Source organism: Lutjanus erythropterus, chromosome 18 (genome assembly GCF_056507025.1).
Source record: "Lutjanus erythropterus isolate fLutEry1 chromosome 18, fLutEry1.hap2, whole genome shotgun sequence".
In the NCBI taxonomy this organism is placed as follows: domain Eukaryota; kingdom Metazoa; phylum Chordata; class Actinopteri; order Lutjaniformes; family Lutjanidae; genus Lutjanus; species Lutjanus erythropterus.
The window spans coordinates 23,007,922-23,022,481 of record NC_139334.1 but is presented as its reverse complement, the minus strand read 5'-3'; the positions used below and the strand labels follow the sequence as shown (position 1 = coordinate 23,022,481).

General features: G+C 38.4%; 1 protein-coding gene across 1 annotated transcript; it reads left to right on the top strand.

Annotated features, from left to right (window-relative positions):
• The first annotated feature begins 1 nt into the window (after nt 1).
• fuca2 (alpha-L-fucosidase 2) lies at nt 2–7,875 on the top strand. The gene is made up of 7 exons (XM_084742003.1): nt 2–309; nt 3,494–3,681; nt 3,802–4,141; nt 4,228–4,438; nt 5,913–6,103; nt 6,410–6,515; nt 7,529–7,875. The coding sequence occupies exons 1-7, from the start codon at nt 122–124 to the stop codon at nt 7,664–7,666; spliced, it is 1,362 nt and encodes a 453-aa protein (XP_084598129.1). The 5' UTR covers nt 2–121; the 3' UTR covers nt 7,667–7,875.
• Nucleotides 7,876–14,560: the final 6,685 nt, after the last annotated feature.

Here is a 14,560-nt window from a genome sequence, read left to right as displayed (position 1 = left end):
AGTGCATTCCTGTCCGCACTTCCTCGTCTTCTTTATCTGGTTCCTCTTGCTCTGTCTTTATCATGTGATAGCCTCACAGTCCTCTTGATCATTCTGTCGCAGCAGGTTACTCGGACTTGAAATGGGTCTCTTAACCGTTTATTTCGTGTTATCGATGCTGCTGATCGGCACCAGCAGAGGCAAATACGAGCCGAACTGGGAATCGATCGACTCCCGACCGCTGCCGGAGTGGTACGACCAGGCCAAGTTTGGTATCTTCATTCACTGGGGTGTCTTCTCTGTCCCCAGCTTCGGCAGCGAGTGGTTCTGGTGAGTTTCTTTCCCACCTCCAGATATTACTGAACATATTATTACCAAATGGTTTAAACTGAACAAACAACTTAAGAGTCTTTTCAAAGTTGGGATAAGGAGCAAGACATTAATTTATTTATTTTCATTAATTTACAGAATTTCCTTAATTCTCAGATGAAGTCACAAATACTCAGACTTGATTCAGTAGATTTTCTGAAGCTTTCAGTCATATTTCATGGGCTTCTTCAGCAGATACAGTTTTCCCAGTTGTCTTGTTCTTACAAATATTCAAATTTCCTCTGTTTCCCTCATTAACGTAAGGGACATTATGCAGGATTTTCCTTTAAAAATGTGTTTACTCATACAAAAATAATCCCTCTAGATCACCATGTACGAGACCTAGGCATCTGCCTATATTTTATTTTTTCTTTCCATTTTTAAAAAAATCTTTGGTGATTGGACTTTCCTTTCAGAAACAGGCATTAAAGGACAAAACAAAAACAACAGCAACAACAAAAAAAGACTTGTTATTTGAGTTCCACTTTTAAATACTAAAATTAAAATTGAAATACAAGGCATATCTCTCTCTTCATGGTTCAAAAGTTATGGGCCAATCAAAGATAGTTTGAGTCTCATTTTCTGAGGCTGGATGTGGTCATTTAACATCGCGTTCGACTGATAGGGGTTTTTCAACAGGCGATGCTGATATCTGAAGATAAGGGCGTCTGATGTTTGATAAACAGTGCCGATTTCGAAACACAGAAAAGTCATGCACAAAATGATTATTCAGTCAAATTAGAATCCAATACATATGGTACATTTTTATAATCAATTAATGAAATAGAAAAAAACTGTGCTATAAATTTCAGAATGTGAAATTTAATGGAGGGCAGGGTACAGTATGTCAGAAACAACAACATTCAACCACATTATTCTATACAATATAGCATCATATATATTTAACACTAACCAGTAATGATTTCAGCCTTATTTGTTTCCGGGTGTGGGCGTTTCTGGAGAAAGATGCCAAGATCTCAAAGACATATTTAACAACCTGGGAATGAGAGTCAACAATCAACTATCTTTCTGGTGCGTTTACAAACAGCTACTGACAGATCCTGCATATTCTACCTTTAAAATCCTAGATTCTAATCGGATCTTGTGGTATGATCAAAAGCTCCGGTCCTTGCAGTGACATTATTTTGTCAGCTGCAGTGCTCAAGATCAACAATGAACCTCAGCTTTTAAGTTAACAGAGGTGAAACTTTAAATTGCTTAGTAAGCGTGTGAATCTTCAATTGGATGACAACTGGGACAAACCACATCTGCTGACGAAAATCATGTGATTTGTTAAAAATTCCTGGAACAAATACTAAATGAATGAACTCTGAAACGATATAAAAGAATCTGTGGTTATTGTAGGGTTATTATAACTTGTCATGGTTCAAGGCTATATGTATTCATTGACATAAACCAATCAACTTTAATTCAATTCAGCACTTTTCATGTGGACTCTCATGTACTACACTGACAGAATAATGAGTTCTCTTGCAGCAAAATATGTTGTTCTTCCTGCATCCAGTGATGAAACTGAAGAAGAACTTCAGCCTTGTCTCCACCTATGAGTAGCCAGGGGGCATGTTAGAGTACTTTGATCAACTAACACAACGATTCAGCCTATGAACAACAATAAGCTAGGGTGGTGATACACAACAATGTGGGCGTCGGTAGTCTGTGCACAATTGTATCCTGATACATGTAGCCACTGTCAGCTCGGCTCCACACGCAGGAGAAGTTTTCTTGATGCCTATAGCAGCACTGAGGAATTTACTGCATCAGTTGATTTACCATCAACACGTTTCTTTTAAATAATTAAACAAATGCTGATAATGTGGTTGTTATAACACTTCATTAATAGGATTATATAAAGAGCGTTCTACAGGATATTATGACATTGTTATTAACAAGAGAAGCAATTTCTGTAGAAAGTGCAGTGTCAGTGTTGGATGTTGAAAAGCTGAAGGTGAACCGCACTGCTGGCTTTCATAGTTGAATAAAAACAATAATGTATGACAGGCGTGGGATAGTTTAGTGTTTCTTGAAAAGTTGACACTAAACTGAATTGCCGCCTTTGATTTGCGTGAAGAATCTGGTGGAGTATGTAGAGTAAGAAAAGTAAGGTCTAATTATGAATAACATATAAAAGTCAAATACAATGTAATGTATGAAAGATGTGGAACATTAGAAGGCTTGAATGGAGTTTCTGGCTTAAAGGGATAGTTCACCCAAAAATGAAAATCCAGTCATTATCTATTTACCCTGCTTCTCAGTTGGGACATTCTGCAACATTGATTTCCTGTGAAAGTCCAGCAGTGTTTTGTGGACTAAAAAACTAACCCCGGGAAGGAGTATGAGTTGGGAGTTAAATTGCATGGCAGGAATATTGGCAGGTAACCTGCATAACTGGGTTAGCTTGGTATAAGGAACCAGCTGAAGAAGTATGAATAATAGCTGGGAGCCAACCTGCAGAGCTGGCTTAACTTTGTGTGAGGAAAAACCAGTTGAAGGAGTATGAAGGGTGTAAAAAGAAGTGGCATATGCTCTAATTAATATGAATGGGGATTTAGAAGTTTAAAAGTTGAAACAAAACAAAACAATAAACAATGAGAGCAACAAGGAACTTTTTAAAGTCTGAATAGCGATGAAAAGGTGAAAGCAAATAAGAGTTTCGAAAGCTTGAAAAAGTCTGAAAATGTGTCAATTTTGCACATTCATTCATTTTAGGAAAATTTCCCAGTATACGTTCCCAATATTTCCTAGTGTATGAATGTGGAAAATAATGTCCCATTGGAGTTAACACTTTGCAAAAGATGTGGCACAATAATTCACGTGTAGAAGAAAATATACATTCACACCAATTAATTGGGATTATTCTAACATCCATTTATCATATCAGGGATAATCTTGAGCTTTTTTCTTGAGTGATACACTAGTGCTTTGTCATAAGTGAATTTAAGGCTTAAGCAAATCTGTCTGAAGTAAATCACAACTTTGTAGCCTATTAGTTTCTAAACGTTCTTCATGAACATTTTTTATTTGTAACACGAAAAAATATTTCACTTTCAATCAAACCATAAATATAAATGTATTTATTGCAGCAGTAGAACAAAATTGTTCAGCCTGTTTTGTTTTTCTTTTCCAGGTGGTTCTGGCAAGGGCAAAAACAGAAGGCATATGTTGAGTTTATGGAAAAGAATTATCCTCCAGACTTCAAGTATCAAGACTTTGCACAGCAGTTCACTGCAGAGTTCTTCGATGCCAAAGAATGGACAGACATCTTTGTCTCATCAGGAGCAAAGTACATCGTCTTGACCACCAAACACCATGAAGGTATAAGACCTGTTCAGCATCCTGTCTCTGTAAATTGCAGTGGAGTTCGCTTGTTCATCAGTGCTAATGGATCCTTTCAGCCATGCAGAACATGTATTGTTTTATCTCCGTATTTTTCAGGTTTCACACTATGGGGCTCAAAAAACTCCTGGAACTGGAACGCAGTGGATGTTGGACCAAAAAGAGATCTGGTGGATGAAATAGCGACCGCCGTCCGAGCTAACAGCGACCTGCGTTTGGGGCTGTATCACTCTCTCTTTGAGTGGTTTAATCCACTCTTTAGAGAGGACGCCGCCAACGTCTTCACTACAAACTACTTCCCCACCACTAAAACTCTGCCTGAGCTTTATGAGCTTATTATGAAGTACAAGCCAGAGTTGCTGTGGTCAGACGGTGACGGAGACGCCCCCGACACGTACTGGAACAGCACAGGTTTCCTGGCCTGGCTCTACAACGACAGGTAATGAAGCTGAATTGTACACACTACTTGCGTTTTAGTAGATTCATCATCGGCCAGTTAAATGTTGGAACTGTATTCCTCCACAGTCCTGTACGAGATACGGTGGTGACGAATGATCGCTGGGGATACCAAAGCATCTGCAAACACGGTGGATATTACACCTGCACCGACCGCTACCAGCCAGGACACCTGCTCAAACACAAGTGGGAAAACTGCATGACCATCGACACGAAGTCCTGGGGTTACAGACGAAACGCTCCTCTCAGTGACTACCTCACCATCGAGCAGCTCATAGCGGTGAGAGCAGAATATCTCAGTTACCTGCAGTCTGTATTATGAGGTAACCAATCAGCTGAACTGGGATTTAACAGAACTGGAATGATTAAAGGACTATTACTCTAAACAAATGACGCTTACTTACATGTATTGTATTTGATAGGGAGAGTTAACATTAATGGAACATCAGCATTAAAATACCAGATATAAACATGCTGGATTTGAGCAAGAATGATAATTTGGTTGACAAAACAGTAAGGTTGCCCCTGAATCCAAATCCCTTATTCAGAAAAGCACAAATAATGTGATGGAAACTGATATTTCTTCTCCACAAAGTTGCTTATTATTATTATTATTATTTTATCAAAGTACATTTTTACACAACTACTTAATTTTAATATCATAATATTATTAGAATATTGTAGTACTGTGAACTGCAGTCAGATTAACACATCAAGAAAACACAACAAAAAAGAATCTTTAGATTTAGAAAACATTTTCTTAGTTTCTTATTGCTCAATCATGAGAAATCATTTTGTCAGTTGAACAGATACAGGTAATGATTCTGTGCACCTCTATAAAACAAGCCGACTTCAAGGTCCACATACTCAGTTGTTCTGGAGCGTTCATCATTATCACATCATAATCATCAGCCGATGATGCTTGTTCTCTTGTCATGTGAAAACTTTCCATTATTCTGACCACCTTCAGAACTTCTCATCAGTGGCTGCTTAAACATTTAGTTTCCTCCGAAACAGACAGTAGTTTTATAAGCGCTTCATCTGCTGATTAAAACCATGAGGTGCGGTCAAAAAAGACCAGAACAAGTGAGAAAGAGAACTTCAAGTTGCTATTGTTTTGTAAACTGCTGTTTCCAAGGTCAAGGATTCACTGTTCAGACAGACTTTGGTTGAGACGACCGAACTGTCCTAGTGTGTCTGAAAAATAAAGATCACATTTCCCACAAGTTCCTCTTTCACTCTGTTTAAGAACATAAACATGCAGAAAGTGTTGTCTCCACTGTTTCTGCATGAACCTCAGCAAATAGGAAATTTCAGAAAATAACAGAAAATTAACATTAGAATATTCCTGAGCTCAAGTTAATATATTTAAATTCTTTGTTTTGTCCAAAACCCAAAGATATTCAGTTTACTGTCGTGGATGACAAAGAATACCAGCAAACAATTACATTTTAGCTGGAACATGTTATATTTGGTTGAAAAATTACTTAAATGATTAATTGACAATCAAAATTATTGGCCATTAAATTCCTGTCAGCTGATTCATCGATTAATCAACTAATAGATCGTATCTCTACAAGTTTTTGTTCCATTAGTTCTGCTGTGATGGAATAGCGCCCTCCAGCTGTAAAGTTGTGTAGTAATAAAGTCTTTTCTATAAAATCCAACCTGGTGTCACTTAACACTCAACACAAAATAAACCTGTAATGACGTGTGCAGCACCTTTAACTCTGAAGTATGTGTTTGTGTTTCAGACGTTGGTGGAGACCGTGTCCTGTGGGGGAAACCTGCTGATGAACGTCGGTCCGACACACGAAGGAAGGATCTCTCCCATCTTTGAGGAGCGTCTGAGGCAGATGGGCCATTGGCTGAAGGTCAACGGGGACGCCATCTACAACACGACAGCATGGCGAGCTCAGAAAGACAACGTCACTGCCAACTTGTGGTAGGTCCTCATTTGTGTTTGTATACTGTATGTGTAGTGAATGCATTGTATAAAAACCAGTTAAATCAGCCTGCAGATCCTTTTTTTAAGAAACTTATAATATAGATAAAGTATTCTAAGACTAGATTAAGGACTAGTTTAGAAATAAGTCTTGGAGTTGTGTCTTCTTCTTTGATATTTTGTGTAGTTTTCTGTCATTTAAATTTTAGATATTGTTAACGATATTCTGAAGCACATACAGAGGCTTATATATTGATAAATGTATGTATATGTTGAAAGTTCCTGACTGGGCCTAATCATCAACAGGTACACTCAAAGACCACAGGAGAAGAGAATCTTTGCCATTTTACTGCAGTGGCCTGAAAAGGGATCTGTGATTCTGAGTGAACCTGTGGTCACAAAACAGACTCAGGTAAGATCAGAAAAGCCAAACAGATGTTTAAGGAATGTAGAAACAATGCCTCCATTAGATGCTGTAGTTTGTTCACCAATGAGTATATTTATCAGCTGCAAAATTTCTCGCTCAGGATTTTACCACCAGACTTAAAAAACAAAACAAAACAAAAAAACAGATTTGGGGGTTTTTCCCATTAAAAAATATTTGTTTATGTTAAGTTCACTTAAACAAAAATGCGTTGGCTCATTTATCCTTTTTGGATTTTTTTAAACTCTCAAAAATCATCATTGATTAAGCTCTTGGTAAGACATTTTTGTTTTAGAAAGTACTAACAAAGCCTGTTGTTCCAGAGAGAACAAAGTCATCTGCACTGACAGCACAAACTATACTGATGTGAACTATAGAACGTGTAAGTCATGCCCCATCTGGTGGACCACCATGAGACCTAACTTTTGTAAAAAATAGTCAATAGTGAGGGGCAAATTAATTGATCCTGTTTGAACTGCATCACAAATCACACATATGTTGTTTCTCAATATAAAACATAAATTTACAAGTCAAGAAAGTCGTCGTTTGTCATAAAACTGTTGAAGTATCAGACTGCGAAGATCTGTAATTAGAAAAACTACACTGCAGGTTTTTCATTCCATATATTGCACGTTTTTAGAAGAGTAAAGCCATCCGACCTTCCTCACGACAATTACATTCTTCATGCTGGATTGGCAGCTGCTCAGTGTTGAGTAACTAACTTTACCTGTTTAGTGGTGGAGAAGCGACAGCTACAGGCTGGTTTTACAGACTGTTATAATATAGCTTTCTCTGGTCAGACAGAGAAAGAAATGTCTGGCCGGCATTTAATTAAAGGTCAGTATATTGGCAAACTGGTGTAACCCTACCAGTGTCCAATAACTGCACTGCATTCTGGGAAATGAAGTTGACTCATTCATAGAGCAGACCTGTCTCTTTTTTTGTCTCCCTTTCTGTAAACATGTCAGCTTTGTTCATGTGTTCCTTTTGTTCTAAAAAAGGTGTCACTCCTCGGTCACGGGTCTGTGCAGTGGGAGCCTGTAAAGCCCAGCGGACTGCGGGTCCTCCTGCCCCCGCTGCCCGTCAGCCAGATGCCATGCCAGTGGGCCTGGACGCTGAGGCTGACAGGTGCCACTTAAAGAGGAACCAGATCACATGACGAGGAACAGAGGGGGCTGCAGAGAGCTGCCTGAGAGAAGGACCCAGCATGTGATTTCTTTAAATCACTGATCATAAAATGTACTGTACTGTCTGTGATTTGCACTATAACAATGTGAATGTAGGTCTTTTTGAAATGCTTAAGCAGGGAATCAAGAATAAACTTTATTAGATTAGCTTTCTTTTTATACTGGGTGAATGTTATGATTTGAATCTTTAACTTTGGGGAATTTTTAGGTCCAGAAAAGGTTTACATGTAGCCTGTATGCATTCACATGAAATATGACATTTTCATCACAATTTTGCTGCACTTTTATAATGATTTTTCAGGCTAGATTTTTTAAAAAGTGATTGCAGTCTGCAGCACTGACCAGTGTGACGGTGTTTGTTAATCATGTGAAGGAATGTTTAAATAAAATACATAAATACAACTAAAATAATCTGCATTTTTTTCTTTGCAATTTTTGATTGTATCAGCTCCAATGTAACTAAGTAGATTTCAGGAGATGTACATTTTTCTGATTAAACGCTCCTTTATAGGTAATAAAAAATCTCCTACTTCGTTACATAAGTTAAATGAACTCTACAAATCCCTCTTGGATCAGCTAGAAAATTCATTGTCACAAAGATGAAAACTGGGGGCTGTTTTTCTGAGCTCATAAAAAACTGACTTTGTAGAGAGACATGGTCCTCACAGGACAGTGATGCTACAGAGATACGCAGTATTTCAATTAAATGTATGTGGAATGTGTATTTCATTACTTTTGAGTATTTTGTTATATTTTACTGAACAACAGATGTAACCTGTAACTTAATACTAAGATAATTTAAAATGTAATTTTATTCTAAAACTGAACACAGCCTCTCACACCAACTGAAGACAGTTTAACCACATGGACTTCTTTGACATCGAACCCATTATCATTATTATTATTTTTTTTCACATATTATTGATGATTTTATTGAAGGGATAGTTTGGATTATTTGAAGTGGAACTGTATGAAGTACTTATCCATAGTCAGTGTATTACCTACAGTAGATGCTGTTCGGCACACCCCCAGTCAGAAGGAGAGAGGAGTACCATCACAGAAGGTAAGCGGTGTACCACTGTGAACAGGGGTCAGCAGTAAAACATATTTTAACCACTTAAAAAAGGGCCACCCAAAAAAATCAATATCAAATTGAGGTCATTTTCAGGTCGTAGTGGTGTAGTAGTGCTGAAGCAGCAGAGCAGACACACCTCCAGTGGTTCAAAGCGGAGAAATGACAAATTTTTTCATAATTTCAAGACCTAATTTTATATATGTAGTATTTTTTTGAATCATTCAAATTTGGCTTTGTGACTAATAGCATGTTTTTGTGGTGTGGCAAGGTCAGAACAAACAGTTGCTGTTTCTTTACAAGATCTTTGAACTGAAATATATTTTTTTAGGTGTCTAACATACGTTTTGCCTGTCCACAGCAGTACATTGCTTAGTTTCCGAGTTGATACTCGTCTCTTACTTACTTTACATTATAGTAAAACACTGTCAGGGCCAATTTTTATGCATAACAAGTACTTTCACTTTTGATACCTTAGGTAAGTTTTACCACTAATCAACTTGACTTTTGCACTGATCATGCCTGAGTTATCTCAGGTATTGCTTCATGTTAGCGCCCCCTGCTGTTCACATCTGTAACAACACCTCCAGCCGTGCGGGACATTTTAAAGCACGCTGACGGCGCAAAACTGCTCTGTGCACCCCTGCGGTGCACAGCTGACCCGGGACAAAAACATTCCCCTGTCATGCATCAGAAACATGTGGGTGAAATGAAACCATCTGCATGTTGCAGAGTGACTGGTGATCCTCTGCTCCACGCTGCTTCACAGCGCGCTCATACAGCGTTATAAAGCCGTTAACAGACAGCGTGCTGCCGCCTCTTCCTCCGCTGATTCACAATAGAGAGACAGAGAGGTGTATGTGTCACCTAAGATGGTGAGTCCGGTGCAGGCAGATCTCTCTGTTGTGTCTGCTCTCTGCTGCACGCCTTTAAGGTGGGAGGTCCCTGTTCTGCAAATGTTCCATGACGTGCAGATGGGGGGTTCGCAAGGGGTTCTCACGTCCGTGCATTTCCCCCCTCAGCAGCAGGCTATCCCCAGGCTGAGACCCGCACATGACAGCTGATCCCACAAACAACAACAACAACAACAGGGAGATGTGAGGATGCAAACTGATCGCATCATCGCATAGTTTTACAGTTATGCTGTCCAAGTTCATGCCTTTAAGGAATTTGCAATCCAGAATTGGATTTAATGCAAAATTTACACATACAAGGAATTTGCCTTTGATGCATCACAATGAACACACATAGAAAAATACAAAGATAAAAGCAACATATACAATGAACTGCACAGCGCTGTGTAATTAAAGACTAACATAATTAATATTTGATTAACTTTTTTTCTAACGTAGGGCTGCAACTAATGATTATTTTCATTATTTATGAATCTGTTATTTTGTTGATCAGTCATTTGTGCCATAAAAAGTAAAAAAAAAAAGAAAAAAAAAAGTAAAGTGCACATCGCAAAGCCAAAGCTGACATGTGATGTAATACATATTGTGCACTGAACATCAATTTCTCCTTTGTTTAGTGATTCTACTTTACTTCTGTAATAAAATAAGAGGAGCCAGCCCTGATCTAAACATGCACAAAGACAGACATGAACTGTCTTTGGCAATGAATGTTTGAATATGTACGTACAATTGCAAAACAAAAACAATGCAACAGTCAGTAACAGTCCTCTTATAAAATAAAATAAAAATAATAAAATAAAATAAGTGACCACGAAAGATCTCAGTAGACATGGTCATAATCTGGTACAATATTGAAACATTTTTTAACATTTTTATTTGCAAACAAAGTGAATTCCATTCAACATCAGATTCTCATTTGATTTTGCACACTTTTGTCGTATTTTGATATATACAAATGGTAAACCTAAGGCCCAAACTGCCTTCACTTAAATGAAGGAAACATTTTATGATAGACCCTGAGAATATCTGCCTTTCCTTCATGAGTAATTCTCTGCTAATTTACACTGTAAGTAGTTCTTACTGTCGATAACAAAGCTGCAATGATTAGTTAATTAACTATTAAATTATTTGGCAGCTATTTTTTATTTTTCAATCAATTTCATCTAAAATTGTTTAATTGTTTAGAGTAATTTTTTAAAGAAAAAAATATCTAAATTGTCTGATTTCAGCTTCTCAAATGACAGTAAACTGAATATCTTTGGGTCGTGGACAAACAAGACATTTGTGGTCATTACCTTGAGCACTGGTAAACAGTGATCAACATTCCACAATTTTCTGACATTTTGTGGACCAAGCAACTAATTGATTACTCAAGAAAATGTGTAACAGGTTAATTGATAATGAAAATACTTCAGGTTTATAACCTGTAGCACTGTATGATCACATATTGATGCAGTGTGTCTGTGTGGCTCATTTCTGCAGTCTTGGTGCTGTAATCTTTGCTGGTAATTATATATGTAGACAGGAACCGGGAAACTGCTACAGACGTTGGCTCGGTTGCCATGGAAACACACAATCATGTCAGATTATTTTCAGGTACTGCTGTGATAATGGCATAAGTACAGCTGGTTTGAGAGGCTGACTTAAAGAGAGACGGATAAATGAAACGATGGTCTGATTGATCAAAGAGTGAATCAGGTGAAGTTTTTTCTTTTCTTTTTTTTTTGAATGATCACGAGCATTGAGCGAGGGTGGGGTGGTATGTGTGTGTGTGTGTGTGTGTGTGTGGGGGGTGTTACTGTAGGATTTATATACAGTGTTTATTGGTGTTTGTATCAGCTGTCTGTTCATCCTGCAGTGTCCAGTGTAAGTGATATCTCAGTCAGCCATATGACAGCAGCCACTACAGCCAGCAGGGGGGAAAACCTCATTCCTTCCATTCATAAACATTCCCACTCCCTCTCTCTGTGTGTGTGTGTGTGTGTGTGTGGTGTGTGTGTGCCCTCTGTCATCTGTTTTAGCACTAATATCATTAGAGGCCTTCTAGTAGTCATGGTGCATGTGTGGCATTCAATCACATGCAAATTTGTGGCAGATTTGAGGCGGTCAGCAGAGCGGCGGTGTAGCTTTAGATAGTGGAAATGCCAAGCAGTGTGGAACATCCTGGGGGACAGACCATTATATTTATAGAGATGGGCGACTTGACCTTCACTGCACATTGAGTATCAGCCATTTTAGTGCCGCTCCTCTAGATACTGAATACAGCATAATGGATCTCAGCTGCAGTGCAGTTAGTTAGCTTCAACTTCATCTTCGGCTTGTTACAGGCTATATCTAATAATAGCTCTCTGCAATTCCATACTGTGTGGAGGGACTCTATCAATACACATAGTCTCTGCATTCACTGCTTTTTTGGCACACTATGAGGTGAAGTTTTCTAAAGGAAATGCACTGTGAAATTACAGTTTTGCAGCACAGGAAATAAAAGCTTGCCGTTTGGGTTGGATTCTGTACCCAAGAGGTGAAGTTCAACTATAAGTCGTTACATAAGTTTTAAAGCCTTTGTTCTGCTGCGTAAGCTTTATGTTAAGATATGTCTTAACCGTAGCCCAAAGCCAAGGACTCCTATTCATAGAGGCCCCCAGTTGTTCTCACCCAATGGCACAGAGTGAAACTGAGGAGGATGGTCAAAGCGGGTGAAGTATTTATAGTTGTGCAAATTATATTGTGTTGAAAGGCCAAAGTTTCACGTAAATGACTAAGGGGGAGTGATCATAAATCCACTAAAATCAGGCCAAAGACACAGTTTGTTGTATTCAGAAACTTCCAAACAAATTGCGATATGAATGGATTTTGGCACATAAGACAGTTAACAACCATTTTGGCATGTATCCAACCATCACTTCATCACCTGAATTAAATTCAAGTCAAATTAATTGGTTTTGCATCCTCAATCTGTGGCTGGTCCAGGTGGGGGACAGGCTATGCAAGTAGTTTAAACATATAGCAATCTATAGTGGTGTAATCTAAGGTCCCTGAAAAAAAAAGAATCAAGCTGATTAGCAATAGCTGCAGATTAATATCACTGATTACTGATGTAACCCTACTTCTAACATGGGTGGTCCCCTCTACTGGGCTCTATGGGTAGTACCTCTCTCCAAATATACGCACGTACTCACCCACTGAAAATTTACAGACTCATAGCCGGCTGAACGTCTCTACTGACACACTGGTGAACCATATATAAAGGATCATCTGACTGCTTCTGCATCCGACAACCTCTTCAGCAGTGACAGAGCTCCTCCTGTGATTATAGAACTAGGGTTGCAATTAGGGGTGTCAAAATTTCTATATTAAATAAAAAAAATCTATCAAAATGAGCTAAACTGAACCAAAATTGAAATCAAAGGCAGAATCGCATTTCTCCCAGTATTTTTTTTAAATCTCCACCTCTGTCTACTTGCAGCATCTGCAGAGACGACATAGCATAGCTTGCAGGCCATTATATTATACTTTATGCCACATGGACTACCTTTTTAAAGACAAATTTGAAAAAGTAAATAACAGTTGTCAGGTCATAAAGCCGATGATCTGCTGATCTTTACAAATCAAGACTTGATAATCTAACACTGACAGAAGCATCACTACTAAAATAAAATTGTTTCAATTAAAAAAATCGAATCGTCGCCTTAAACTCTAAAGTCATTGAATTGTGGACTGGGAAAATTGTGACACTCTTTGTTCAACATAACCTCTATCTCGCACAGGCTCCGCCCTCTACTGGACTGTATGGGTACAGTAATCGGAGCCCGATGCCTGTACGCCCGACAGCCTAAGCCACTGACACCGACCAGCAAAAGGTTAGTTTCCACAACAATCCTACTTTTACGTCTTTCCAACTCCACTGACGCACACACCAACCTTCTCACAAATCCTGAGTCACTCCTGTGAACAGAGACCCCGAAAATGTACTCAACATGTCCAAGAGACAGACTCGTATGAATGAGAAGGGTGTTGACCATAACACTGCTGTACATTCTGTATGTCCTCAACACTCAACCCACCGAACAAAACCAGTGACACAACTACAGTGTGCAAAGTGCGTACAAACCGCTGCCTGCTCATAGGCTAAGGAGATGCACCCCTATAAAGCCAGTCAGGAGGCAAAAAAAACAGAGGCACCAGAAGCAGTAGTACGCTTCTTTATATACAGTTCACACATGCATCAATAACGATGTCCTGATTGGCCGGCTAAATATATGCAAATTTTCAGTTGGCACATACGTATGTGTGACTGGAGAGAACTATTACCAGTAGAGTCCAGTAGAGGATGGAGATATGGAAATTTTCTCTGTTTTTAACACATTATTCTCAAAGATATCTGAACAGTGCCGAACTTAACCGATCAAGCACATGAAGTGGAGTAAAAACTACATTTCTCTCAGAAACGTAGTAAACGTAGTAAGTAGAATCAAAAATATGGGAAAACGAAAAGACTGAAAACTGTACTTAAATGCAACTGTACTTTCTTATTTTCTCATTTGTTAGTTTCTTGTTCAGGTCATATTTAATTTGAAAATGCTTGTTGATCAGGAAGCACTGCAGGATTTGTACTGTAAAAAAAAAAGAAATCATGCACATAAATGGAAGAAGCTGTAACAGAAAACAAAATAGATAACTTAATGATTTCACTGAAATGAGGCAAGCTGCTACAAAAGGTAAAATACATCCGAGGTAAAAGGAAATAGGTAAAATTGAGACCACACAAGTGTCTGACATCTCATTCCTACCTTATTGCTAAATAAAATTAGGCAGTTTCAGATTCAATTTCAAATATAATACGACTGCATTTTCTTGAGG

What these genes read in the sequence shown, in the direction of transcription:
- fuca2 (XM_084742003.1), top strand. Translation starts at nt 122, where the DNA reads ATGGGTCTCTTAACCGTTTATTTCGTGTTATCGATGCTGCTGATCGGC. An exon ending in TTCGGCAGCGAGTGGTTCTG is followed by an intron (nt 310 to 3,493) that starts GTGAGTTTCTTT and finishes TTTCTTTTCCAG; the next exon opens with GTGGTTCTGGCAAGGGCAAA. An exon ending in GACCACCAAACACCATGAAG is followed by an intron (nt 3,682 to 3,801) that starts GTATAAGACCTG and finishes CGTATTTTTCAG; the next exon opens with GTTTCACACTATGGGGCTCA.